The sequence below is a fragment of the Lepus europaeus genome, chromosome 6, assembly GCF_033115175.1.
Source record: "Lepus europaeus isolate LE1 chromosome 6, mLepTim1.pri, whole genome shotgun sequence".
Classification (NCBI taxonomy): domain Eukaryota; kingdom Metazoa; phylum Chordata; class Mammalia; order Lagomorpha; family Leporidae; genus Lepus; species Lepus europaeus.
The window spans coordinates 55,390,283-55,416,476 of record NC_084832.1 but is presented as its reverse complement, the minus strand read 5'-3'; the positions used below and the strand labels follow the sequence as shown (position 1 = coordinate 55,416,476).

The following is a 26,194-nucleotide window of genomic DNA, read 5'->3' as shown; positions in this document are numbered from 1 at the left end:
TGTTTGTGTTTTGACTTCTAATGTCCCAGAAGCTATTTTTATGGCTTTGTCCTTGACACAGCCAGAAAAATATGAGGTTCTTATATTTTTGTTCCCGTGAAACTAGTAGGTCACTTCTACCCATGCATTTAAAAAAAAATAAAACCATTGCAATAGATTGGCCAATTTGGTAAAAGATTTCAGAAATATGTGCTATATGTATAGATTTGAAGGATTATTCTTGAATTGATTCTTTTTTCTTTGTCTAAACATTTTATTTATCTGAGAGAGTTACAGATACAGAGAGAGGGGGAGAGAGAGAAAGGTCTTCCATCCACTGGTTCATTCTCCAAAAGGCCGAAATGGCTGGAGCTGAGGCGATCCAAATCCAGGAGCCAGGAGCTTCTTCCAGGTCTCCCACGTGGGTGCAAGGGCCCAAGACCTTAGGCCATCTTCTACCACTTTCTCAGGCCATAGCAGGAAGGTGGATTTGTAGAGGAGCAGCCAGGGTTAGAACTGGCACCCATAAGGGATGACAGCACTGCAGGTGGAGGCTTAGCCCACTATACCACAGCGCTGACACCACATTTATCTTATTAAAATAAGTTGATTAACTCGAGTCTCAGTAGGCTTCAAAGAAGTTTATTCTTTTATGTTAATATAGTGACACCTGTAGTAATCTGAGCTCTCTTATACAGTGTAAACTTCAGCCATTTATTAAAAGAAGAGAGTATACAAGCTTGACTGAGCAACAGTTGTTTCGGAAAATGACTGCTTTGTTAAGTCCAGAAAATAATAGTTATGTTTTTCCTTCTTCAAACATTCAGATTCTGTTTAGGCTAATTATTAAAGGGAAAATTAAATTTTAAGCAGTCCGTCTAAGGAAAGGCATGGAGATTGTCTAGTAAAGCAGAATGTGTAGGGACAATGATAGTCAATTCATTGTCACAAAAGTCCCACATGTGAGGTATCTAGTCTTAGGAGATGGTGTTGGAGATACCATATTGTGGGAGGCTTAAATGTCAGATTAGGGAGCTTGGACCATGAGGAAGGACATCTGAAAGGTAAGGAGGCCATGAACTAGGACAGGGGTAGAAACAGAGGAGTTCAGAAATCATTAAGGAGGTTTCATCATCAAGTCATAGTGAGTTAGGGGTCAAGAGTCCAGGCATGGGTGAATGGTATGCCAATCTTAAGTTGAAAGTTAAAAGGAGAAGCACATTTTGTGAGAAAGAAATAAGATGAGTTAGTGTTGGGGCCCGTGTTGCATATCACGTAAAGCCACTGCCTGGGATGCTGGCACCCCATATGGGCACCTGTTCCAATCCCAGCTGCTCCACTTCTGGTCCAACTTCCTATTGAGTGCCTGGGAAAATCAGCGGAAGTTGGCCCAACTGCTTAAGCCCCTGAACCCTCGTGGGAGACCTGGATGAAGCTCCAGGCTCCTGACCTTGGCCTGGTTCAGGCCTTGCCATTTTGGTCATCTAGGGAGTGAACCAATGGATGGAAGATCTCTCTCTCTCTCTCTCTCTCTCTACCCCCTCCCCAAACACACATACCCATAATTCTGACTTTCAAACAATTTAATAAATATGCACAAAAAAAAAAAAGATGCATTAGTGTTGTACAGGAGAGCCTGAGGTGCTTCTAGGGTCTGGTTGGAGACCTCTGTGTGATGGGACCATATGGTTCTGAAGTGTGAGAGAGTTTGAATTTGGAGAGGCATTGACATGAAGAGTGGTTGGAACTGTATATTGGATAAGATTGAAACCTGTTGAAGTGAAATGGACACTATAAGAAACAATGACCTGATCAGCTTTTGTCCTGACTCTTGATGTACAATGTAATACTTTATCCTTTTTAGTATTTTTTGTTGTTGTTGTTCTAGTACTAGTGGTTGAACTCTGTAATTAACACACAATTATTTTTAGGTGTTTAAATTTTAACTGAAGAGTGATCCCTGTTAAATATAAGAGTGGGAAAAAGAGAGGGAGGAGATGTACAATTTGGGACATGCACAATCTGACTTGCCCCAAATGGTGGAGTTAGAAATGTACCAGGGGATTCCAATACAATCCCATCAAGGTGGCATGTACCAATGCCATCTCACTAGTCCAAGTGATCAATTTCAGTTCACAATTGATGACTCTGTTAGGTCTAAGAGTCAAAGGGATCACACAAACAAGACTAGTGTCTGCTAATACTAACTGATAGAATCAAAAAGGGAGAGAACGATCCAACATGGGAAGCGGGATACACAGCAGACCTTAAGGCATTTGGATTTGGCTGAAGAGCCCATGAGAGTATTGTAGGCATGGAAAGCCAAGATACCATGGAAAAGAAAAAAAAGAAGACGACCTAAATGAAAGATCTCCACGAGTGAGATCCCAGTGGAAAGAATGGGGCCATCAAAGAAGGATGTACCTTTCTCCGAAGGGAGGAGAGAACTTCCACTTTGACTATGACCCTATCGGAATAAGATCAAAGTCAGCGAACTCTAAAGGCTTCCATAGCCTTGGCAACTCATGACTAGAGCCTAGGGAGATTACTGACGCCATAAACAAGAGTGTCAAATTGTTAAGTCAGTAACAGGAGTCACTGTGTACTTACATCCCATGTGGGATCTGTCCTTAATGTGTTGTCTAATGTGAAGTGATGCTATAACTAGTACTGAAACAGTATTTTTATACCTTGTGTTTCTGTGTGGGTGCAAACTGATGAAATCTTTACTAAGTATATGCAGAATCGATCGTCTGTACATAAAGATAATTGGAAATGAAAAAAAACCTGGTGTTAAATTGGAAATGGCATAGAAAATTAATTATTTTAAAAAAATATTATGTAGGATCTCTGTCTTTAATGTGCTGTACACTCTTATTTAATGCTATAACTAGCATTCCAACAGTATTTTTTCACTTTGTGTTGCTATGTGGGGGCAAACTGTTGAAATCTTTACTTAATATATACTGAACTGATCTTCTGTATATAAAGAGAATTGAAAATGAATCTTGATGTGAATGGAAGGGAAGAGGGAGCGGGAAAGGGGAGGGTTGCGGGTGGGAGTTAAGTTATGGGGGGGGGGAGCCATTGTAATCCATAAGCTGTACTTTGGAAATTTATATTCATTAAGTAAAAGTTTTTAATAAAAAAAAAAAGAAAATGAAACTCGATGAAGGGCAGGATGGGAGAGGAAGTGGGAGAAGGGAGGGCCATAGGAGGGAGGGAGGTTGTGGGGGGAAAGCCACAACAATATAAAAGTTGCACTTTGTAAATTCACATTTATTAAATAAATAAAAAAAAAAACTGGGTGAAATAAAAAAAAAAAAAAGATTGCTCAGGAAGGTCCTTGTAGAGTAAAACAAATTGTGGGTTAAGGATTCCGGGCATCACCTACAATTAGTGGACAGGCAGAAGAGAAAATATGGGCTGACGCTGTAGCCTAGTGGGTTAAGCCTCTGCCTGTGGCACTAGCATCTCACTTGGGTGCCAGTTCAAGTCCTGGCTGTGCCACTTCTGAACCAGCTCTCTGCTGATAGTCTGGGAAAGCAGTGGAAGATGAACTAAGTACTGGAGCCCCTGCATCCATGTGGCAGATCCAGAAGAAGCTCCTGGCCTTGATCAGCCCAGCTCTGGCCATTGTGGCCATTTGGGGAGTGAACCAGTGGATGGAAGACCTCTCTTCTGTGTGTAATTCTGCCTCTCAAATAAATAAATTAATTAAAAAAAAAGAGAGAGAAAATATTTTCCCAGTAGAATGTAGTGTTGTGAAGGCAAATAAGATGACTGTAAAGAAGAGAGTAAGAATATAAATTTGACACCATTAATCCTCTGTTATTGAATGCACAGAAGTAACAGGGCTGTGGTTTTCTCTTTTTTAGCAGATTTTAAAGGATTTTGATTAAAAAGTAGTTGTTTGCTGTATTATTTGGGTCCTGTCAGCTAAAGGAAATTTTTTTTTTACATTTCATAATTTTTTTGGTATTAGCAGTTTTCTGGTCTCTCTGTGTGGTCTACTTTATTTCCCAATTTTCTCCATTACTAACTTTCTGACATTTGGAAAACTTATAGTACTGATGAAGTCATTCTGCTATAGGCCAACATAGGATCTCAGTCTTGTGCTAAGTGTTTCATATTGTCAGCACTGCACTTCACACTACCCCTGAATTCACTCTGGTGATGGCTCTTGTTGGAAAACCGTACCTTCTCACCTAGCTTGCATGATCCTCATAAGCTTCTGAAGGCAAAGACAGGGTCGATTGTGAGCCATTTCTCTTTAATGCTTCTGAGACCTGTCCCATTGTTTTGATATGTTATTTGTTCTCATGTAGCTGTTTTATCCTTCATTGGGTATATAATTTAAAATGTTAAAAGTGACAGGAGCCTTACAGATCATTTCTCTCAGTTTCTCTATATTTTACAAATAATCAAGCCCAAAGAAGTACAAAGATCTGGATTTCAGCCGTCCCAATTGCTGTTCCCATAACAAGAACCTCAAGTTTAATTTGTAGTGAAGTTAGGTCTTCTGTATTCTCATTTTGTTTATTTTTATTTTTTTTAAGATTTATTTTATTTTATTTATTTGAAAGAGTTACAGAGAGAGGTAGAGACAGAGAGAAAAGTCTTCCATCCACTGGTTCACTCCCCAGATGGCCACAACGACCGGAGCTGCGGCAATCCAAAGCCAGGAGCCAAGAGCTTCTTCCAAGTCTCCTACGCGGGTGCAGGGCCCAAGGACTTGGGCCATCTTCTACTGCTATCCCAGACCAAAGCAGAGAGCTGGATCATGGCCAGCACCGTGGCTTAACAGGCTAATCCTCTGCCTTGCAGCGCCGGCACACTGGGTTCTAGTCCCGGTTGGGGTGCCGGATTCTATCCTGGTTGCCCCTCTTCCAGGCCAGCTCTCTGCTATGGCCCGGGAAGGCAGTGGAGGATGGCCCAAATGCCTGGGCCCTGCACCCGCATGGGAGACTGGGAGAAGCACCTGGCTCCTGGCTTCGGATCAGTGAGATGTGCTGGCCGCAGCGGCCATTGGAGGGTGAACCAATGGCAAAAAGGAAGACCTTTCTCTCTGTCTCTCTGTCTCTCTCTCTCACTATCCACTCTGCCTGTAAAAAAAAAAAAAAAAAAAAAAAAAAAAAAAAAAAAAAGAGAGAGAAGCAGCCAGGACTAGAACCGGCGCCCATATGGGATGCCGATGCTTCAGGCCAGGGTGTTAACCCACTGCCCCACAGTGCCAGCCCCTGTATTCTCATTTTGTTACCCGTCAGGTTCTTTGCCTCCCTTGCAGTGGAAATTGACAATAGGCTAATATACAGCCAGGCAGGGTTCATTGGACCTTATGTTTATTGGGAGACAGCATGGCAGGAAGAGGTTCTGTAGACTGACTCCTTGACGGAACCGCATAGGCTTTTATCCAGTTGAGGAGGTGTGGCTTTGCCCTCTTGGTCTCACGTCTCTTTCCCTTTTTCATACAGCAGTCAAATTTTGATTTACAACTGGATTTGTGTCCCATGCAGGGGCTTTTCCTTTCTTAGCATGTGATGCACTCAAAATGGCATGATTGCTCACCACTGCCTTGCTGGGAATGTCATGTATTGGTGGTCCTGGGCTATTCTGGTCAGGCATGCAGGTTGGACAATCCCTTAACAGGGTAGTGGGGGATCTTTTGCAATTAGGATCTTGGTGCTCTTTGCTCCTGATTGGCTTGCAGCTATAGAAGGATACATGTGAGGTCGGGATGGGCTTGATTTAAGGAGTCCTGTTTTGGTCCTTTCTCACTTTTGCCTTTGTATTTCCGGGCTATAGTGTGCAGTCCGCGCAGCCACAGAAGGCAGAACTCTGGTTTTGGAAGGCTTGGAGAAGGCGGAGAGGAACGTTCTGCCTGTTTTGAACAACTTGTTGGAAAACAGAGAGATGCAGCTTGAAGATGGACGCTTCCTGATGTCTGCTGAACGTTACGACAAACTTCTCCAAGTAAGAGAAGAAAAAATTTGGCTGCATTGTCTTTGCCATCACACTGTGGGTAGTGCCATTTTGTTCTGTAAGATCTGGTTATCTTGGAATTGGGACAGCTGCCCAGCTGCCCATGTCTTTGGCAGTTAACTGAGGTCAGGTCCTGAGTTGGCAGTTTTGGATACCAGCTCGGAAGACCGTGCAGATTTTTACTCTTTTTAATTTCTCATCAGTCTGATAACTATTCTCTTATTCACTTTTCTCCTTCCCCTTTTCCTTTCTTTGCTTTCTGCTCTTTCTCCTTCTCTTTCTTCTTTCAAGGACTATTTAACGACTTCTGGACTGTGTTGGGCATCAGGGATGCAAAGCTGAGTGAAGTCTAGTTCTTGCCCTTAGGAAGCACAAAGTCCAGAAGGAATTGACAAAAATGAGTAAGATGTTGAAAAGATACCCTGATGCTCCACTGGCATCTCATGCCTGGGTTGTTGTGAGAAGCTCCTATCCATACTTCCTGTTTCTATCATTGCCCGCTCCCACAATTTTCAACCCAGCAGTGGATGGTGCCTTTAAAGTAGGCACCAGAGTGGGTCACTCTTATGCCCTAACCCTAATGGTTTCATGTTCCACTCAAGAGTCAAATTCAAAGTCATGACAATGGAATATAGTAGTCCGATGTATGTCCTTTCTACCTTCTGCCTTAACTCCTTCTATCCTTCTGTTGTACTCTGCTTCAGCTACTAATATTCTCTTCAATATACCATAAACATGTGAAATAGACAATTTCCACCTACTAGCTCTTGCGTGAGTACTTTCCTCTTTGCAGAATGGTTTTCTCCAGGTGTCTGCTTGGCTCACTCCTGTACCTGCTTCAAAGCTTTGCTCCACTATTACATTATCAGTGCACCTCTGCTCCTGTTTAGAGTTCTAGTCTTCTCTCTGCCTTCATGCTTCCCTATCCTGCTATTTTTTTTTTTTTTTGATGTATCTTCTAGCCATCCTAAATACCTTGCTTACTATGTTTTTAGATAATTGTCTGCCTCCCTCTACTGGAATATACATTTCACAGGGGCAGGAATTTTTGTCACTGATGTTATCTCAAGTTCCTAAAACAATGCTTGATACATGATAGCTGCTCGGTAACTATTTGTTGAATAAATGAGTAAGTGTAAAAAATAACGAAATGCTGTGATACATGTGCATATAAATAGGGTAACAATTCTGGGATCAGGACGCTTCCAGTACTTTGAAGAGGAGGTCGTATAATATGAATGCCAAGAGGATACATAGCCCTTGTTCGTTCAGCTCAAGCTACACGGCAATGGAGCTCTCTGCAGCTGATCCAGCCTTCTGCGACTGATTGCTGTACCTCGCATTCTAGGGCTTAAGAATCTCTCTCACCGGCGCCGCGGCTCACTAGGCTAATCCTCCGCCTTGCGGCGCCGGCACAGCGGGTTCTAGTCCTGGTCGGGGTGCCGGATTCTGTCCCGGTTGCCCCCCTTCCAGGCCAGCTCTCTGCTATGGCCAGGGAGTACAGTGGAGGATGGCCCAAGTGCTTGGGCCCTGCACCCCATGGGAGACCAGGAGAAGCACCTGGCTCCTGCCATTGGATCAGCGCGGTGCGCCGGCCGCAGCGCGCCAACCGCGGCAGCCATTGGAGGGTGAACCAACGGCAAAAGGAAGACCTTTCTCTCTGTCTCTCTCTCTCACTGTCCACTCTGCCTGTCAAAAAAAAAAAAAAAAAAAAAAAAAGAATCTCTCTCATGCCTATTCTGTAGAGATACATTTATACTAATGTTACTACCCTAGATGGGTTGTGGATGACTTAAAAGTAGGATCTGTGTTTTCTACTTTTTGATCTTGCTCCATGATACTAATACAAACACTAAATAATAGATGTTGATGTCAGAGAATCTGATTGATCTGATGCTCCATGGCTGGCAGGCCCACGAGCTTCTCTTTCTGATTCCTGCTATAGAAGTTTGTTTCTCTGCAACCCACCTTGCAACCCTTTTAGTAGTCTCTTTCTTTACTGTCTGTAGGAATTTCTAGAATTTTTTTTAACAGTGCAGCTTAATCATTATCTTCTGGATCTAGAAGGGGATAATTGAGGATTTAACCAATAAGAAAAAGTTAAATTCATTCCTTCATATTGTTTACTGAAATGAACCACACATATTTTCACTGCTTTTAAAAGGCAGTGGCTGTCATGCAGAACACTTTCTATGTAGGCATTTTCTAATTATAAAATATCTATTTACCCTTAGAGATTATATGGTTATTTAGTAAATCATTTGAAAAAGAATACTCAGATTATAGAATCTTTTTAATTAAAATAGAGGTTCACAAAAGTTTGATATGTAATTTTTTAGTTTGATATGTAATTTGTTCTAGTAGTAGAATTCTGTACAAAGTTATAGAACACATTGGACATACTTTGAGTAGGGACTTGAAATATGGAAATCAAGAGTTGCAGTACATAAGAAATGCCTATTATTAAGTGGGAAAAATGTACTACATTGTTTTCCCCCAGGTAAATATCACTATAAATACATGATTTTTATCAGTAAATGTTATTTTGGTACTGGTAGAATCTGTCTCATGGGAACTTCACAGAATTTGGCATGATCCTTTCATAAGACACTTACCATCTTAACAAAAATTTCTGTGGTGAAAAGCTTCCAAATCTGCAATTTAAGTTCCACTTATTTCAAGATAGATTCAATGTATTTAATTTTAATATGTCAAAAATCTTACTGGTTTCATAGAGATGATTAGAGTAGAATTGTTGTGGAAGCAAATACAATCCATTTGTATGGACTTTATATTCTGATTATCAGTTTTGGGTACATGGAAAATGGAAATATTCAGTGCTGTGAAGATTGTTCTGTTGGTTTATCAGGCAGGCTAGATCCAGATTCTCACTTTTTAGTATGTGTAACTTAATGTCATAATGTCAGTCTCTGAATTAACTTTGTCATTTTTGATTTTGGTTATGATTCAAATAATTGTTATTTGTTAAAGTAATTTATGAAGTCTGTCATCAGACATTTGACCTACTATGTGCAAGAATAAAAAAATCTTTTTAAGAGACTGGATCTAGCATGAGAGAATCATACATTGAAGTGAATGCACAAATGTTTGGTGATAGAAGCTTGCAAAGGGTATAAGGAAGGGGTACAAGGAGATTCTAATGGGGAAAGAATATCAGAAAAGGCCCATTTTTATGAAGATTTCATTTGTGCTGAGCTTTGAATGAGCTTTGTGTTTATGCTGCACAAAATGAAAATGGAGTTTCCCAGAAATACAACAGCGTTGTTGAAGCATCACAATGTGTCTGGAGAGCTTCAAGATGAGATAGACCGTAGGGTCTGGGAAGGCATGACGCAGAGACAGGTGTGTGGTGGTTGCTGAATCCTGCCCAGGAATGACCTTGAGTGCCTTGTTAGGGAACCCTCTAAGGATCTGGCAACACTATATGAGCACCATGGATCCCACTGTTGAAGGCTGTGAAGACAGAGTTGGGCGGAGAAGGAAGGAAGTGACGTTTATTAGGTGCCTCTATGGATCAGTTACTTTCATACATATTCTCACATTTAATTTTTATAGTAGATGTAGCAATGTAGAGAATTTTATTTACACTTTATACATGATAAAACTGAGGCTCCAGCTATTTAGTTAGTATGCATCAAGCAGTTGAACTAGGATTAGTTACTCAAAACCTATACTGTTTTCATTCTCTCAGCTCTACCGTATACTTGTTGCAGGACCACAAACAAATGATAAAAGGGAGATTAAGTGTCTCTTTGGATTCTGGTGAAAATTAACTGTGGAAAATTCATGGAGCACATTAGTTTTTACCAGGAATATGCCTTACTAGAAAAATACTCATAAGCATATCTATTTAGGGTCCACGGGCAGTCTCCATTGTGTTGGAGGTCTGCTTATAATCACATATGCTCCTTACCAACCTGACTGTTTTTTGCTGAGTTACTGACTAGGGCTCAAAGATCTGCCCCAAGTTTCCTTTGTTCTCTGGTGTGTTAGCTACTTTTACTTGCAACTTCTCACCTTGTGAGCCTGGCACTGAAAAGTGATCTTGATTTCATTTTTCTTCCTGCTTGATGGTTTTTTTTTTTCTTGATTGATCTTTTTTAAGACTTATTTTTATTTATTTGAAAGGCAGAGGGGCCGATATTGTGGCATAGCAGATAAAGCTGCCTCCTGCGATGCTGGCATCCCGTATGGGCACCAGTTTGAATCCCAGCTGCTCCACTTCAGATCCAGTTCCCTGCTAATGTGCCTGAAAAAGCAATGAAAGATAGCATCGAAGTGCTTAGGTCCTTGCTACCCATGTGGGAGACCAAGAAGAAGTTCCTAGCTCCTAGCTCTGGCCTGGCCCAGCCCTAGCCTCTGCAGCCATCTGGGTAATGAACCAGAGGATGGAGGTTCTCTCTTCCTCTCTCTCTGTCTTCCTTCTCTTTCTGTAACTGTGCCTTTCAAATAAATAAAATAAATATATAAAAAATAAAAGCAGAATGACAAAGAGAAGGAAAGTGAGAAAGACCTTCCATCTGTTGGTTCATTCTCCAAATGGCCATGTTGATCAAGCTGGGGCAGCCTGAAGTCAGGAGCCAGGAACTCCATCCAGGTCTCCCACATGGGTGGCAGGGGCCCAAGCAATTGGTCTGTCTTTTGCTGCTTTCCTAGGAGCATTAGCAGGGAGCTGGATGGGAAATGGAACACCCAGGACTGGAACTGTTGTTCCCATATTAGATCTCATGTTGCAGGTGGTAGCCTAACCCATTGCACTGCAATGCCAGCCCTGACAGATTGATTTTTGAATGTGTTTCTCAAGAGTCAAGGCCAAAGTTCCTCCTCCTGACAGATCTTGAAGTTGTATTCTTTTTCATGTATGCCATGGTTTTTTGATCTCTTACTTTTTTAAGGATCATACTAAAACAGAGTTGGATGCATGGAAGATTGTCCGAGTCAGTGAAAATTTCCGAGTGATTGCCTTAGGTTTGCCGGTGCCTAGGTACTCTGGAAATCCACTAGATCCTCCTCTCCGTTCTCGATTTCAAGCCAGAGATATTTATTTTCTACCCTTCAAGGTAAGCATGATTAAAGATAAATTATCTTTAAAAATAACATTTTCCAATTAGTAATTCAATTCTATAAAAATATTACTGTTTTTTAGCATCTTCCTTGGTAGTTAATAGAACAAAATGGATATAAGATGGAGAAAAATCTCTGGAAACCAGGAAGAAAAATTATCACGGCATTATTTGAAAGAGTTTTTAAAAGACTATCTTTTCTTTTAGAAAATGAAATTTATCAAGAAATTATTTTTTTCTGTTAATTAGTGTCTGCCTAATTGAAAAGTTGGGTTGTACTATAAAACACTTAGGTTTAATTTGTTATATTTCTTATTAATTGATTTGATTTGTTTCTACATTGTTTTAGGACCAACTTAAACTGTTATATTCTGTTGGACCCAATGTATCTGCTGAGAAGTAAGTACATTTTTAAGCGTATTTGTACTCTTAGCATTGAAATTGTGTTGCCTGTTCATTAACTAGTTGATTCACTCATTCATCCAACAATTCTTTGAAGAATTTTTCCGTATTAGGATGTTGGTAAGTGCTGATGATAAAATAGTAAGATATGATCTTTGGTGGCAAGAAACTCTAGATCTGGTAGAGCTGAAAGATATATGAACAGCTTAGTTAAACATAACATAGTAAGTGCCATAATTTCAAAGTATTGAGGCTGTTTGTAGTTGAGTCTTTATAAGGACTTCCTAATACATTGGTGTTTGAAATAGGTCCTAAAGAGTGAGTAGACTTTTGCCAGAGAATGGCTTCAAGGAGTTCTGAGAGATTTGTTTTTAAACCATGGGATATGAGAGTTTATAGCATTATTCTTAGGGCTATAAAAAGCTCCTAGTGGATCAAATTTAGCATTGAGATTAGAAAGAAGAGAAGTGAGGCTCACAGGGCAGATTTTAGCCAGGTTGTGAAAAACCTTGCATATTGTGGTAGTTTTAGGAAATGTATCTGTGTATATGTCAACTTTGGAGTTTTAATTGGAATATTATGATATGGAGTCATTGTTCTTTAATAATTAATAGTAGGGAACCATTTTTAAAATTAATTAAATTGGCCCAGTTATATTTAACAGATTTATATATATTTAAATTTTGAAACTATTAGAAACAAATTTGTTATCCTTTTTCTCCCTAGAATTTCTCAACTCTTGTCCTTTGCCACAACCCTCTGTTCCCAAGAATCTTCTACTCTCGGACTTCCAGATTTTCCTTTAGATAGTTTGCCAGCTGCAGTTCAAATCCTGGTATGTATAAAATAAATAAATGACTGATACACCAAATGTAGCAAACAAAATTTGAAAGTTAATCTTTTTTTTATTTTTTCACTTTGTTTTGTTCTTCTATAAATATTGCAAGTCCTGAGATTAATTTGTTGTGCAGTGCAGTAAACTGTATGGAGATCAAGGACATATTCTGGGCCTCTAACGAGCTTCCAGCTTTGGGGCAGGAGGAAGTAGACAGGCAGTCTCAGCGAAAGTTCCACAGGAGAAAGTGCTTGCTTCATCAAGTAAGAGGTGTTGCAGCGTAAATTAGGCCTTCCAGTGATCCCAGCCTTAGGCAGCTGGGGCTTTCACACACCAGCATTCATCAGTCTTTGGTTTGTGGTGCTCCCAGGGAGTACAGATTCCCAGGCACCAGCAGTCTCCTGCCTGTGAGCAAAGCTGGTCTGGGGCAATTACCTTAGAAAGATTTGTGGTGACTGGCTGTGGGAGGGGAGGACTTAGAGACAAAGAATGGATACAGACCAGAGAAGACCTGGGAGAGTCCCAACAGTGCCCACTGCAGCCAGCTTCACAAGGGCACTGGAGGCAGTCATGTCTGGAGAGATGGGATGGCCTTCCAGGCAGAGAGCACGGCACATACAAAGGTGTTCAGTCACGAAAGGACCTGGTATGCTTTGAGAATGAAAGTGAGTGTGATGGAGGGAGCAGTTAGACCCCTAGTATGAAGTAGTTGGCATGGCGAGTGAAGTAGCCTGAATTTTATCATGAGGAAAAACTCCCATCCCAGGTTACGAGGTAGGCGAGATGTGAGGTGATCAGTTTTACATCTGAGGAAGACATCTCTGTCTGACCGCAGCAAGGAGGACCCCAGAGAGCCTGTGCACATTCCTCTGTGAGGTGTTGCTGAGCAGCGACTTGTCCCAGGACATGGGGAATACTGCCTTAGGCAAGAGACTCTTAGTTTGAAGCTTCTATTTGTGTGTGTTTTTAAATGTTTCCTGCAAATTAGAAAGTTAGGTTTCTCTGGTGTTGTTCACATGATTCTTTATATCCAGAACAGTGTTTCTCCTCCTATTTATCAAATCATGCGCTTGCATTTTTCTTGCTCAGTAATTTTTATTTTGAAAATTCTCATATTTAAAAAGCTGTTGAAAAATGGTCAAACACTTCTAATCTCTTCACCTAGAATCACCAGTTGTTAACATGTTATCACGTTTGCTTGTGCATATATTCCTTCTCTTTCTCTCTGCCACTCTTTCCAGTTTTTAAAATTTCCAGAACCACTTGAAAGTGAATTGCAGTCAGTGCTGTTAAATCCTGCAGGATATACCTTCTATGAAATATAGTATTTTTCTACATAGCCAGTAAACCATTATCACACTTATGTCATATTAACAACAACTCGATAAAAGTCATCTAATCCATATTGAAATTTCCCTAATTGCCTCATCAGTGGGATGGAAAGAGCTGAGAATATAATTTGATTTGGAGGGGGAAGGGTTTGCACATAATGAATACTTTCTTCTTCTTCTTTTTTTTTTTTTAAAAAAAAGTCTTATTCATTTATTCGAGAGGCAGAATTACAGACAGTAAGAGGGAGAGACAAAGAGAGAAAGGTCTTCCATCTGCTAGTTCACTCCCCAGATGACTGCAATGACCAGAACTGAGCTGAGCCAATCCAAAGCCAGGAGCCAGGAGCTTCTTCTGGGTCTCCCACGAGGGGCACAAGCACTTGGACCATCTTCCACTACTTTCCTTGGCCATAGCAGAGAGCTGGATCAGAAGAGGAGCAGCTGGGACTAGAACCAGCACCCATACGGAGTGCACAGCACCAGCTTCAATGAATACTTTCTAACTTTACAGTTTCAAATGTGAAGCTAAGTGAATGTTGATGAGATTATGGAAAATTGATTATAGGAGGAAGATGAGATACTGTGGGATGAATAGGATGGGAAATTTGTTCAGTTTCACATATGTTGAATGGAGGTTTATGGGATGTTCATATAGTCATATAGTGGACAACTGATGGTTCATGTCTAGAGTTCAGAACTAGACCGAAGCACAGGAGCCATTCACACATAGTCAGAAAATGAATGAAGGGAGCTAGTTAGCTTACCCAGGAAAAAGAAGAGAAGAGAAACAATATTTAATTTTTACACTTCTAGAAAACCTATTGGCCATTTTTATGACAACTTGTCATGTGCATTTCAGATTAATTTTCTGTGATTATTTTAGAAGTTGCTCATTCCTATGTTTTTTGCTCCTAAATAGGATTGCTTTCCTATGATGTCAATCAAGCATGCAATTCAATGGCTTTATCCATACACTATTTTACTAGGACATGAAGGGAAGATGGCTGTGGAAGGTGTCTTAAAAGTAAGTATCTGCTTCCCTTGACTTTGCCTCCCTTCTCCTCCCGTCTCTCCCCTCCTCATTTCTGCTATTTTTCTCTCCCCATCTTTCTTTCCCTTGCATTCCATTCTCTTCTTTTCCAGATATGGCTGCCTCAACATTGTATTCTGGGCCATCTTTTGCTGCTCTTCCCAGGCCCTTAGCATGGAGCTGGATTGGAAGAGGAGTAGCTGGGACTGAAACCGGCATCCCCTATGGGATGCCGACACCATAGCTGTGGCTTTACCCACTATGCCACAACACCAGCCCCTATATTTTGTTTTAAGGTTGATTCCAGATGGTGAGCAAAAAGAGAACTGGAACATGTCTTTGATTTAATCAGCACATGAACTAAGTCAGCAAGGTAAATGAAGTAGAGCACTTAGTGTTTAAGGTCGAGGGTTGTGATTTCAAATGAGTTTCCTCAGTGCCTCTAGCACGATGCCCAGTGCCTTGGGGACAAGGGCATGTATTCAGGAAGAAACTGTAGGGGAATGTTCTGAAAAATGAAGCAATGCAAAGTTTTTCATAATACAACTGTGAGAAGATATTCAGTGTCTCGTTAAACCAGTTATGAACAAAGATTTTATCTTTTCTTCTTCTTTTTTTTTTTTTTTTTGGAAGATTTATTTATTTGAAAGCATAACTAGTGAGAGGGAAGAACAGAAAAAGAGGGAGCTTCCATCTACTAATTCACTCCCCAAATGTCTGCAACAGCCAGGGCTGGGCCAGGCCAAAGCCAGGAGACTAGAAGGCCCAAGCACTTGAGACATCTGCTGCCTTCCTAAGTGTGTTAGCAGGGAGTTGGATCAGTTGGGACACAAGTTGGTGTTTATATGGGATGCTGGCATTACAGAATGCAGCTTAACTCTCTGTGCCACAATGCCAGCCACCCTAAAAGTCTTTATCTTTACAAAGAGACCACTTTGATGTGTTTCTGATCTCTAATTCCTAAACTGTCCATATAAATTATGTAAAGATACAGAATAAGGAGTTGAATTTTCTGAAGAAAGTGCCTAATGTTGCTTTGTTTTATTTGACCTTTATTTTGGTCATGAGTTTAGGGAACATAGAAAAATGACTCAGGGTTCATATTGCAAGCACAGTAATTTCAAATTAGATTGAGACTTTTTAAAAAAGGAAAGGGAATTGGTGATATGTAGATAAGAAAAGGAAAAGGATGAGTGTTCTGTCATTTTCTTTATGTGAAGAGCTAGTTAATGAACAGTTGTACCTCCCTAGTAGATAGTTAAGTAGGAGGGCCTCAGTTAATTTCTCTGAACTTTTGTTTTGTGAAGTTAATATACAAACATTTAGAATGTTAAGTTTCTTTGCTTAAAAGGAGAACACCCTGCTCCTTGGTGTAATCCATTGTCGTCTGTTCTGAGGAAGTCTGTGTGGCCTGTTAGTCTTAAGTTTATGTTTTCTTTTAATCATTATCTTAAACTAATGTTCCTAGATGAAGATAAAACAAATTGCTCTTACAAAACAGATCCTGGAACATCGGTTAGAGTCCCAGCTGCTCCACTTCCAATCCAGCTCCCTGCTAATGTGCCTAGGAAAGTGGCAGAGGATGGCCCAAGTACCCAAGTACTTGGGTCTCTGCATCACATGGGAGGCCCAAGAAGCAGCTCTGGCTCCTGGCTGCAGCCTGGCTCAGCCTCTGTGGTTGTGACCATTTGGGGAGCGAACCAGTGGTGGGAGATACCTCTCTGTCTATCTCCTTCTCTGTCTGTATCTCTGCCTTTCAAATAAATAAATCAATAAATATTAAAAAAAAAAAAAACAGTGGTGCTTTAGAAAAGAGGTGCTGCTACTTATCCATTGATAGTATAATCATGTGTTTTTAATTAATTTGTTTATTTTTTCTGAGAAAGATGGCAAGATCTTGCTTTTAGGATTTTTATTCAGTTAAACATACTTACATGGCAATAATTTGATCTGTATTCCTGAAACTCACAGTCTGGTTAAAGCGTGAGAAATTCTAATATTTGTAAATAGCTATTCTATAATGATTTGTATAGCATTATATCATAATGATGAATACCGTTTGTTAAAGCAATAACAACCTGAATTAGATTTGTGGAAATAGGAATTAAATGGACATGAGAAATGTTTCACAGGTGAGATAATAGATGGTACTTACTGACAACATATGGGATAGATTTTGAGGTCTGTAAGAGATAGTGAGAAATTGAGAATGTCCATGAATTCTAGTTTGAACAAGTTGGTAGATAAAAATACCATTAATTTATATGAGAATGTGGAGAAGAGCGCATTTGGGAGTGGAGCTAAATAATCGAGGATTTAATTATACTTGCTATTTATAATCACTTTCAAAATGATTTCATCCAGTGGCACAATTATGCAAACTGTTTCTGTGTCTCTCTCCTGAACTCCTGCCTGTTGAGGGTGGGATGTGGGCTCAGGTTGACTCCTGAGAAGGGTAGTAATGGTTTGTAGTTGTCAGAAGACTTTGGGAAAATAGTGCAGGAGAGACCAGGGCCATGTATTTGTCCATGTGGTATGGAGAATCTAAGTGCTCAATAGCCTAGAAAAATGTTATGAACAAAGTAGATAGATAGGATCTCATGACAACTAACATTGTGTGATTTACGTTTCATCTTATTGAATTATTTCTCTCAATTCAAATAGCGTCCTCTTAAAGAAAATATAAAAAAAAGGGTTAGTTTTTTGTTTAACTGAAATTCAAGAATACTTAGAAAATGCTGATTGAAATGATAAATAAACTCTCATTTTCTGCTGCTTGCTAAAATACCTGGAAAGATTTTAAATCTAATGTACTCTGTTATTACCTTTCTGATTAATTATACTCTAAATTTCATGTGCTGGCAAATAGTAATTCACCTGGAAACTTGAGTTCTTTTACTATCTTATTGTATTATAGCCTATTTTTATTATACTGAAATATTTTAGCTTGAATTATTTATAAGGACATAACCAGTATAGCAGGTACTTCACTGCCTTTGTGTTTGTTTCTGGAATATGAGTGCTCTGATATTAATCCTTTACCAATTTAGACTGACTTTACTGTCACACGGGTAAAAACATGCCTTACCTTATTTGTTTTCTGGGAAGTTAATAGCTCCTCGTACAAAATTCTAATGAATTGAATTAGTTGGCTAGGCTTTATTCCCTTTCTCATAATCCTCTCTTAAACTGAAGTGTGGAGGAGGTGTTTGACATAGCAATTAAGACCCCAGTTGGGAAGCCCACATTCCATATCAGTGTACATGGGTCCATGTCCCAGCTCTGCTTTCTGTTTCAGCTTCTGCTAGTGTGAGCCATCCTGAGAGATGGCTCAAGTGATTGGGTCCCCACCACCCACTGGATTGAGTTCCTGGATCCAAGCTTCAGCCTGGGCAAGCCCTGCCTGTTGTGGGCATTTGCAGAGTGAGCCCGGATATGAGAACTCCGACTCTCTATCTTCCTCTCTTGCTGTATCACTGTCTCTTAAATAAAAAAAAATTAAAGGCAGTGTAGACTTTTTTTTTTTTAAAAAGAATCAAATTAAGGTTTTAATTGTTATTTGTCTATATCATGAAACAGTTCTTAGCAAATTGTATGATACTGTGGATATTTGCGTATGTAAGTTATATAAAGTGTAGAAGTTAAAAAAAATCTTCATAGTTTTCCTTATATTTGAGAAAAGGAATTATTAATTGTCTAGAAAGTTTATGACACCAAAATGAAGATTGCAATTAGGATACTCTGTTTAAAATGTTGAGATAAGATATGATTTTCTTCCCCCAAAATCTGGTTTTTGTAATCTGTCATTCATGTGAGTACAAGATGGACTTGTTCTTTCATTGAGTTTCAACTCTTTTACTGTAGTGACAATATTCTAAAACTGTAGTGATTTTGGAAGGATAATTTCTTTATTTAAAATTTTATTTAAGGAATACAGACGAAATGCACTTCATATATACAAATTTAGGAACATGGTGATTCTTCCCATTCTATATTCCTACCACCCATCCTTCCACCCTTCTTCCTCCTTGCTCTCCCATTCTTATTTTTTACAAAGATCTATTTTCAGTTAACTTTATACTCATAAGATTAGTCCTTAGTATAGAGTTCTTAAGTATAGAGTTCAACAAATAGTATAAAGAAAAAACAAACAAACAAATAAGACAAAACAATGAACCAACCAAACAAAAAACATTGTTCTTTAACAGTCAAGACTAGGACTGTTCAAAATCATCACATCACAAAATGCCAATTTCACTCCTATAGATTACCTTTTAGGTACTCTATTAGTTACCATGATCAGAGGGAACATACGGCATTTATCTTTTTGGGACTGGCATATTTCACTAAATATAATGGTTTCCAGTTGCATCCATTTTGTTGCAAATGACAGGATTTCATTTTTTAATGCTGTGTAGTATTCCATAGTGTATACATATATATATATACACACACACACACACACACACATATATATATATATATATACACACACCATAATTTCTTTAACCAGTCTCTGTTTGATGGACATTTGGGTTGATTTATATCTTAGTTATTGTGACTTGAGATGCAATAAACATGGGGGTACAGATCACTCTTTTATATGTTGATTTTGTTTCTCTTGGGTAAATTCCCAGGAGTGGGATAGCTGGGTCATATGGTAGGTCTATATTCAGATTTCTTTCTATACTGTCTTCTATAGTGGCTGCACCAGTTTACATTGCCACCAACAGTGGATTAGGGTTCAAGGTTACTATTGATGAGTAACAACTCAGCCCTACAATTTTTCCATAAATATTCCTGTTGTTTACTTGGGATTTCCTTTGTACTTTTACTGGAGAATTTTCTGCCTTCACATTCTTTCATAATGATGACTATCTTGTCGTGTTTTTGTGTGTATTACATCCTTAAGCATCTTTTGTAAGGCTGGTTATGTGGCGACAAATTCTTTCAATTTCTGTTTGTTGTGGAGGTCTTTATTTCACCTTCATTCAGGAATGTGAGCTTTGCAGGGAACAGTATTCTGGGTTGACAGTTTTATTCTCTTCCTTTCCTGGTTGGTAAGATTTCTGATAGATCATCTGTGAATCTAATTGGAGATCCTCTTAAAGTAATCTGGCATTTCTCTCATGCACAGTTCAGAATCTTTTCTTTATGTTTTACTGTTGAAAGTTTGACTACAGTGTATCATGATTAAGAATCTTTTCTGATTATATCTATTAGAAGTTCTTTTTTTTATTATTTATTTATTTATTTGACAGAGTTATAGACAGTGAGAGAGAGACAGAGAGAAAGGTCTTCCTTCCGTTGGTTCACTCCCCAAATGGCCGCTATGGCCGGCGATGCACTGGTCCAAAGCCAGGAGCCAGGTGCTTCCTCCTGGTCTCCCTTGCGGGTGCAGGGGCCCAAGCACTTGGGCCATCCTCCACTGCCTTCCCGGGGCCACAGCAGAGAGCTGGACTGGAAGAGGAGCAACTGGGACTAGAACCTGGTGCCCATATGGGATGCCGGCACCACAGGCAGAGGGTTAACCAAGTGAGCCACAGTGCCGGCTCCTAGAAGGTCTATGGACTTCGTGTACTTGGATGTCTTTTTCTCCAAATTGGGGAAGTTTTCTATGCTTATTTCACTAAATAGGCCTTCTAATCCATTCTCTCTTTCCATTCCTTCAGGAACTCCTAAGACCCATGTGTTTGGTCATTTGATAAAATCCAACACTGTTTTTAATTTTTCAAATTTCTTCTTTTATTTTGGACTGACTGAAACCTTTCCAAAGATTTGACTTCTATCTCAAATATTTTTCCTCTGCCTCACAAGTCTGTTGTTAAAGCTTTCCACTGCATTTTTTATTTGATCTACTGAATTCTTCATTTGTAATATTTATGTTTGATTTTAAAATCTCAATTTCATGGGAAATTTTTTCATTCATGTCATGTATGGTTTTCTTTTGTTTGTGGACTTTAATCTGGTTGTTTCTGAGAGCCTATGATTATTTTTTTGAATTTCATTTCAGGCATTTCATCAACCTCTTCATCTTCACATTCTAAAAATGTTGTTGTTGGGTTCCTTTGGGGGGTTTCATGTTGTGTTCCTTAATGTTGCTTGTTGAGTTTCTGCATTTATTTTTTGGCATTTGTGGAGGTAGATATTTGTTAAGTTTTTTCCTCTGATGGCTTTTATCTTTGAAGTATGCCTCTGTGGCCTAGTGGAATGTCTGCTCTTTCAGTGAATACCCAGAGATGTGTGGTGGGTGTGACCAGGGAGCTCTGGTCAGTTCTCCAGGGTGGGGTGAATATGGAGGGTAACACACAATTTGGATGTGGTAGATTTCTCTTGTTATCAGAAAAGGGGGTATGGTCACCTTTTTTGGCTTGACCACACCCTTACCACTTCTCTTCCAAGGTAATTAGTGCCTGGATGTTAGCCCTTTATGGGTGTAGTACTCATCCATGCTACCACTTGGACTGCATCAAGAATCTGTATAGTCCTCAGTGCGAGCCTGGATCCCATTGCAGTGACTCACCCCCAGGTAATCAGGGAGTTCTGAGCATGTGGAGCTGCTTACAGTGATTGCGCTAAGACCCTGCACCCTCTCACACAGTCACAGTGTTTTCACAGTTCCAGCACCCCAGGCTCCCACAGTGAAAGAGTACAAGAGGATCCACTCTACCCTGTTAGCCTGTCCCACCCACAGAGATACTGAAGGGTTCCCAGAACTGCTACCTGTGTGTGTTCTTGCCAGGCAGATTGAGCTTGATCCTCCCAGCCAGACTCAAAGTTAGTGCGGAACATGGATTTTTCCCTCTGGTAAAATCCCTGGATCACATACATGTACAATACCCAGTGGCCACAGCCACACTCATTTTACAATTGTGCTGGGCACACACAAGATTCTCTGTAGGTGGCACTTCTGTCGGGATGGTTCCCCACCACCATCCCTTGCCAACCAGGCGCAGCGAAGTTCTTGCTGTTGTCCTGTTGACAGGGTTGACACCATCCCCACCAGTTGCATGTGAGCTGCCACGGTTGCCTCTGCCAACAGCATAGAGACTGGCCCCACTAGTAGTTGGGTGCGCGCATTAGAGCTGTAGTAGCTCTTGGAGTGCCTTGGAAATTTTTTTGTTTAAGATTTATTTTACTTTTTGAAAGCCAGAGTTGGGGGAGGGGAGAGACAGAGATCTATCTGCTATTTTACTCCCACAATGGCCACAGCAGCTGGAATCATCCAGGTCTCCCACATGGGTGCAGAGGTCCAAGCACTTGGGCCACCTTCCTCTGCTTTCCCACTCACATAACCAGGGAGCTAGATTGGAAGTGGAGCAGCCAGGACTCCACCTGGTGCCATATGGGATGCTGGGGTGCAAGTGGTAGCTTTAACTGTTATATCACAATGCTGCCCCCCTTCAAGGATAATTTGTACATCTTTAATACTACAAGTGAATTCTGTTATTCATATTGGTCATGCTATATGGCGTAGGCTCTAAGGAATTTCTAATCAGTATTCCCATTTTTCACATACTTGTTTTCCATGCACCTTTTAAAAAGTAATTTTTCACATGTATTTATTTTATTATTTGAAAGGTAGAGTTGCAGAGAGACAGAGAGAGAGAAAGAAGTCTTCCATCCACTGGTTCACTCCTCAAATGGTCACAATGGCCAGAGATGTGCCAATCCGAAGCCAGGAGCTTCTTCTGGGTCTCTCACATGAGTGCAAGGGCCCGAGGACTTGGGCCAACTTCCAGTGCTTTTCCAGGCCATAGCATAGAGCTGGATCGGAAGTGAAGCAGCCGGGTCTTGGACGGTGCCCATATGGGATGCTGGCACTGCAGGCAGCAGCTTTACCCACCACGCCACAGCGCCAGTCCCTAAGAAGTAATTTTTAAAGAACGTTAATTTCATTTGTTTGAAAGGCAGAGTGACAGAGAGAGAGAGAGAGAGAGAGAGAGAGAGAGAGAGAGATTGGGATCTTCCATCTGCTATTTCATTCCCCAAATGATCACAATGGCTGGTGATGGACCAAGCCAAAAACAGGAGACAGGAACTCTATCCAGTCTCCCATGTGGGTGGGTGGCAGAGACCCAAGTACTTAGGCAATCATCTGCTGCTTTCCCAGGCACACTCGCTGGAGGCTGATCATAAGCAGAGGAACCAAGCTTATGAGCCATTACCTCAAACAGCCACTCCAATATGAGATGACAGTGACACAAGGGGCAACTTAACCCATTGTGCCACAAGGTTGGCCCTTCCATGTCCCTTTTTGAACAATCAGCTGGTTTAAGGGGATGTAATCAATGCTACAACATTGGTAACTGGCCCACAACAAGGGAGAATCAAAGGTCTTAGCCTTTGAAATCCAGTTTGAGGGGCTGGTGGCTGTGGCATACCATGTATAGCTGCCACTTGCAATGCTAGCATCCTGTATGGGCGCCAGTTCATGTCCCCACTACTCTACTTTTGTTCCAATTGCCTGCTAATGGCCTTGGAAAGGCAGCAGAGGATGACCCAAGTGCTTGGGCTTTTGGACCCATATGGGAAGTCACTTCTGGCTCCTCACTTTGGCCTGGCCTAGGTCTGGCTGGTACAGCCATCTGGGGAGTGAACCAGTGGCTGTCTCTCCCCTTCTTTCTGTAATTCTTTCAAACAAATAATTAAATAAATAATAAGTAAATCCTTTTTAAAAATCCAGTTGAGAAAACTGAGGACTCGAGTATAGCAGGCACTGGGCCAGAAGCTGTGGAAGATTGATCATTGTAATGTATTTTCATCAGTTAAGCTTTTTCACACAAGCAGATAGCAGCATGTGTCTAAGAAGTTCTATTTTCATGAATTTCAAGCAACATGTGAACTTCATGTGGATTTAAGAAATAAATTGGCATAGGCCTTATTTTATTTCAGTAGGATAAGATCATCCCTGGTTTGGAAATTGGAACTGTTGACTACAAAGATATATAGGCTATGGACTTCTACCAGGTTGGGAATTCAGAGATTCCAGGTATTCCCAGTAAATTTGAGAGACTGTTTTCATATCATTTTAATAACTGATTTAAGTGTAAGGGTATTAGTAGAAAAAGAGAAAAAATCCTTTTGTTTTAGCTCTACTTGTATACTATCTAGAAATCTTCCAGATACCCAACATTAAGTTTGAAGTAGAATGCAAATTACATGATTTTATTGCAATTTTACAGCGCTTTGAGCTCCAGGATTCAAAAAGCCCTCTGATTCCCAAAGAGATAGTAAAAGTGGAGAGGATGACTGAAAGCCCTGTCTCGCAGGCTTCTGTGACCATACAAGTTGCAGGAACAGAGGTGACCATTAAGGTAAGAAGACACAGGTTCATTGTTTCTAAGATACGCCTTACTCTCACCATTTTTATAGCCTGAATTAGGTTTACGATCTTCTTGTAAGTCTTTGACCATATCTATATATTTGTTATTCCTATATATGTATGTAAACAGAATCAACAAGTGCTTGTAAGTTGGAAAATTTAGGCGAAACCTAGGAGTAACACTGCTTCAAAAATCTAAAGTTTGCCTCTGGGAAACTCAGGTCAAATGTTGACTAATGAAAGCATTTTGCAGTCTGAGTCCTCGGTAAGAAATAGTGTTTTCAAGTGTATCTAGTGGCCACAAAACCTCTTTTCAAATGAAATGTTTCTCAGCTACCTTAAAGAGTTAAAAAATAAACTGTTCTGATTGAACAGTTTTTAGAAGAGGGGATGACACTTGGTCAGAGAGCTCCATCTGCTTGCTCTGCTTCCCCTTTATTTAACTCTTTCTTTTAGGGTCCTGTGAAGCCAGTAAGTGCAACTCTAAATGCTGAATAATATATGTAGGAAAGAATAGATGGTTGCCTTCTTATGTTGTGGAAAGTTTCATAATAACATTTTTATTTTGGTGTGGTATGATTTAATATTTATTCATGTTACTATATTTATTCATCTATTGAACTAAACATTCTATCTACCAGGAGCCAGGCTGTATATTAAGATTTACTGAGTATTTACTATGCACTAGTCACTGTATTTGTCTCTTTGTGTATATTATGCTATTTAAATCCTCCAGTAGCCCCAGAAATAATTTTGTCTCCATTTTATAGATTAGAAACCCGAGATGCAAATAAGTTAATTGATTTAGCCAGAGTCACCAGCTTGTGCAGTTGCAAAGCTGAGATTGATTACTTCTATGTTCTTATGTCTCCTTCATATGAATGACCTCATACAGTGACAGATGAGTAAGGAAAACATTGGAATGGTCATAGGGATATAGAGAAGGAAGGTAACATTGAGAATCAGGGAAAGGAGTTGGGAAAGCTTCAGATAGGAGGTAGGACTTGAGCTAAGCCTTGAAGAACAACAGGATTTTTCCAGTTGCCCCAGTGTAAAGGTGATGAGGCTTAAGTGGAAGTTAATACAGTATGATCAAACATGTGAAGTATGAGCAAGCCTTCATTATTTGCTTCCTTTTGGTAGTGAACTGTGTCTTCATTGTCTCCAGTCCCTTCCAGTTCACTTACTATGTTAGTGCCAAGATGATCTTTCTGAAGTACAAGTCTGATCTTGTCACTTCCAAATGTCCAATTCTGTGGGGTTTACAGTCTTTAGTGTGATCAAGTCTAGAGTCCTCAGCAGAGCAGGTCCCCAGGAACCTAAGGAGAGGATACAAAATAGAAGAAGAAGTAGGTGTTTTCAATAGGGAGAGATTTTATGAACAGATGCTTTTGAGCAGTGAACTAAGATAAATGTGAAAAGGATTTATGGATATGGCTTTTAAAAAACAGGAGGTGTTTGGTGACTCTGGAGATTCTGAAAGATTTATTTTTAAAGATGAAATGTAATTGACTTCAGTGACTTTATTTGGCAACAGGAGGTTTTTTTTTTTTTTTAAGATTTATTTATTTATTTGAAAGGCTGAGTTAGAGGAAGAGAGAGAGAGAGAGAGAGAGTGAGAGAGATATCTTCTATCTGCTGGTTCACACTAGATGGCCACAACAGCAAGGGCTGGACCAGCTTGAAGACAGGAAGCTGGCACTCCATCCTGGTCTCCCACATTGGTTGCAGATTCCCAAGTAGTTGGGTCATATTCTGCTGAAAGATTCATTTTATTTTAAAGACTTACTTACTATTTGAAAGTCAGCATAATGCAGAGAGAGGGAGATACAGAGAGAAAGAGAGTGAGATACAGGGAGAGATTGATCTTCCATCTTCTGGTTCACTCCCCAGATAGCCACAGTGGTCAGCTCTGGGCTGGGCCAAAGCTGGAAGCCAGGAGCTTATTCTGGAATTCCCACATGGATGCATGGACCCATGCACTTTAGCCATCTTCTATTGCTTTTCCCAGGCCATTAGCAGGGAGTGGGATTGAAAGTGGAGCATCCAGGAATTGAACTGTCACCCAGGTGGAATACCGGCATTGCAGGCAGGCAGTGGCCTTACTTGCTACGCCACAATGCTAGCCCTAAGACTTATTTTAAATCTCGTGCTAACAAGTAGAATATGGGGAAAACACTTCATTCTCCATTGACATTGTTATTATAAGTTATAAATACCACAAAA

At 40.2% G+C, this 26,194-nt stretch overlaps 1 protein-coding gene across 1 annotated transcript in view; it reads left to right on the top strand.

Annotated features, from left to right (window-relative positions):
* Positions 1 to 26,194, top strand: part of VWA8 (von Willebrand factor A domain containing 8) — a 403,863-nt gene that overhangs the window by 98,060 nt on the left and 279,609 nt on the right. Inside the window, exons 5-10 of the mRNA XM_062194118.1 lie at positions 5,785 to 5,952; positions 10,878 to 11,042; positions 11,395 to 11,444; positions 12,174 to 12,282; positions 14,533 to 14,637; positions 23,829 to 23,960. Coding sequence (XP_062050102.1) covers positions 5,785 to 5,952; positions 10,878 to 11,042; positions 11,395 to 11,444; positions 12,174 to 12,282; positions 14,533 to 14,637; positions 23,829 to 23,960 — 729 coding nt within the window. The remainder of the gene's footprint in view (positions 1 to 5,784; positions 5,953 to 10,877; positions 11,043 to 11,394; positions 11,445 to 12,173; positions 12,283 to 14,532; positions 14,638 to 23,828; positions 23,961 to 26,194) is intronic.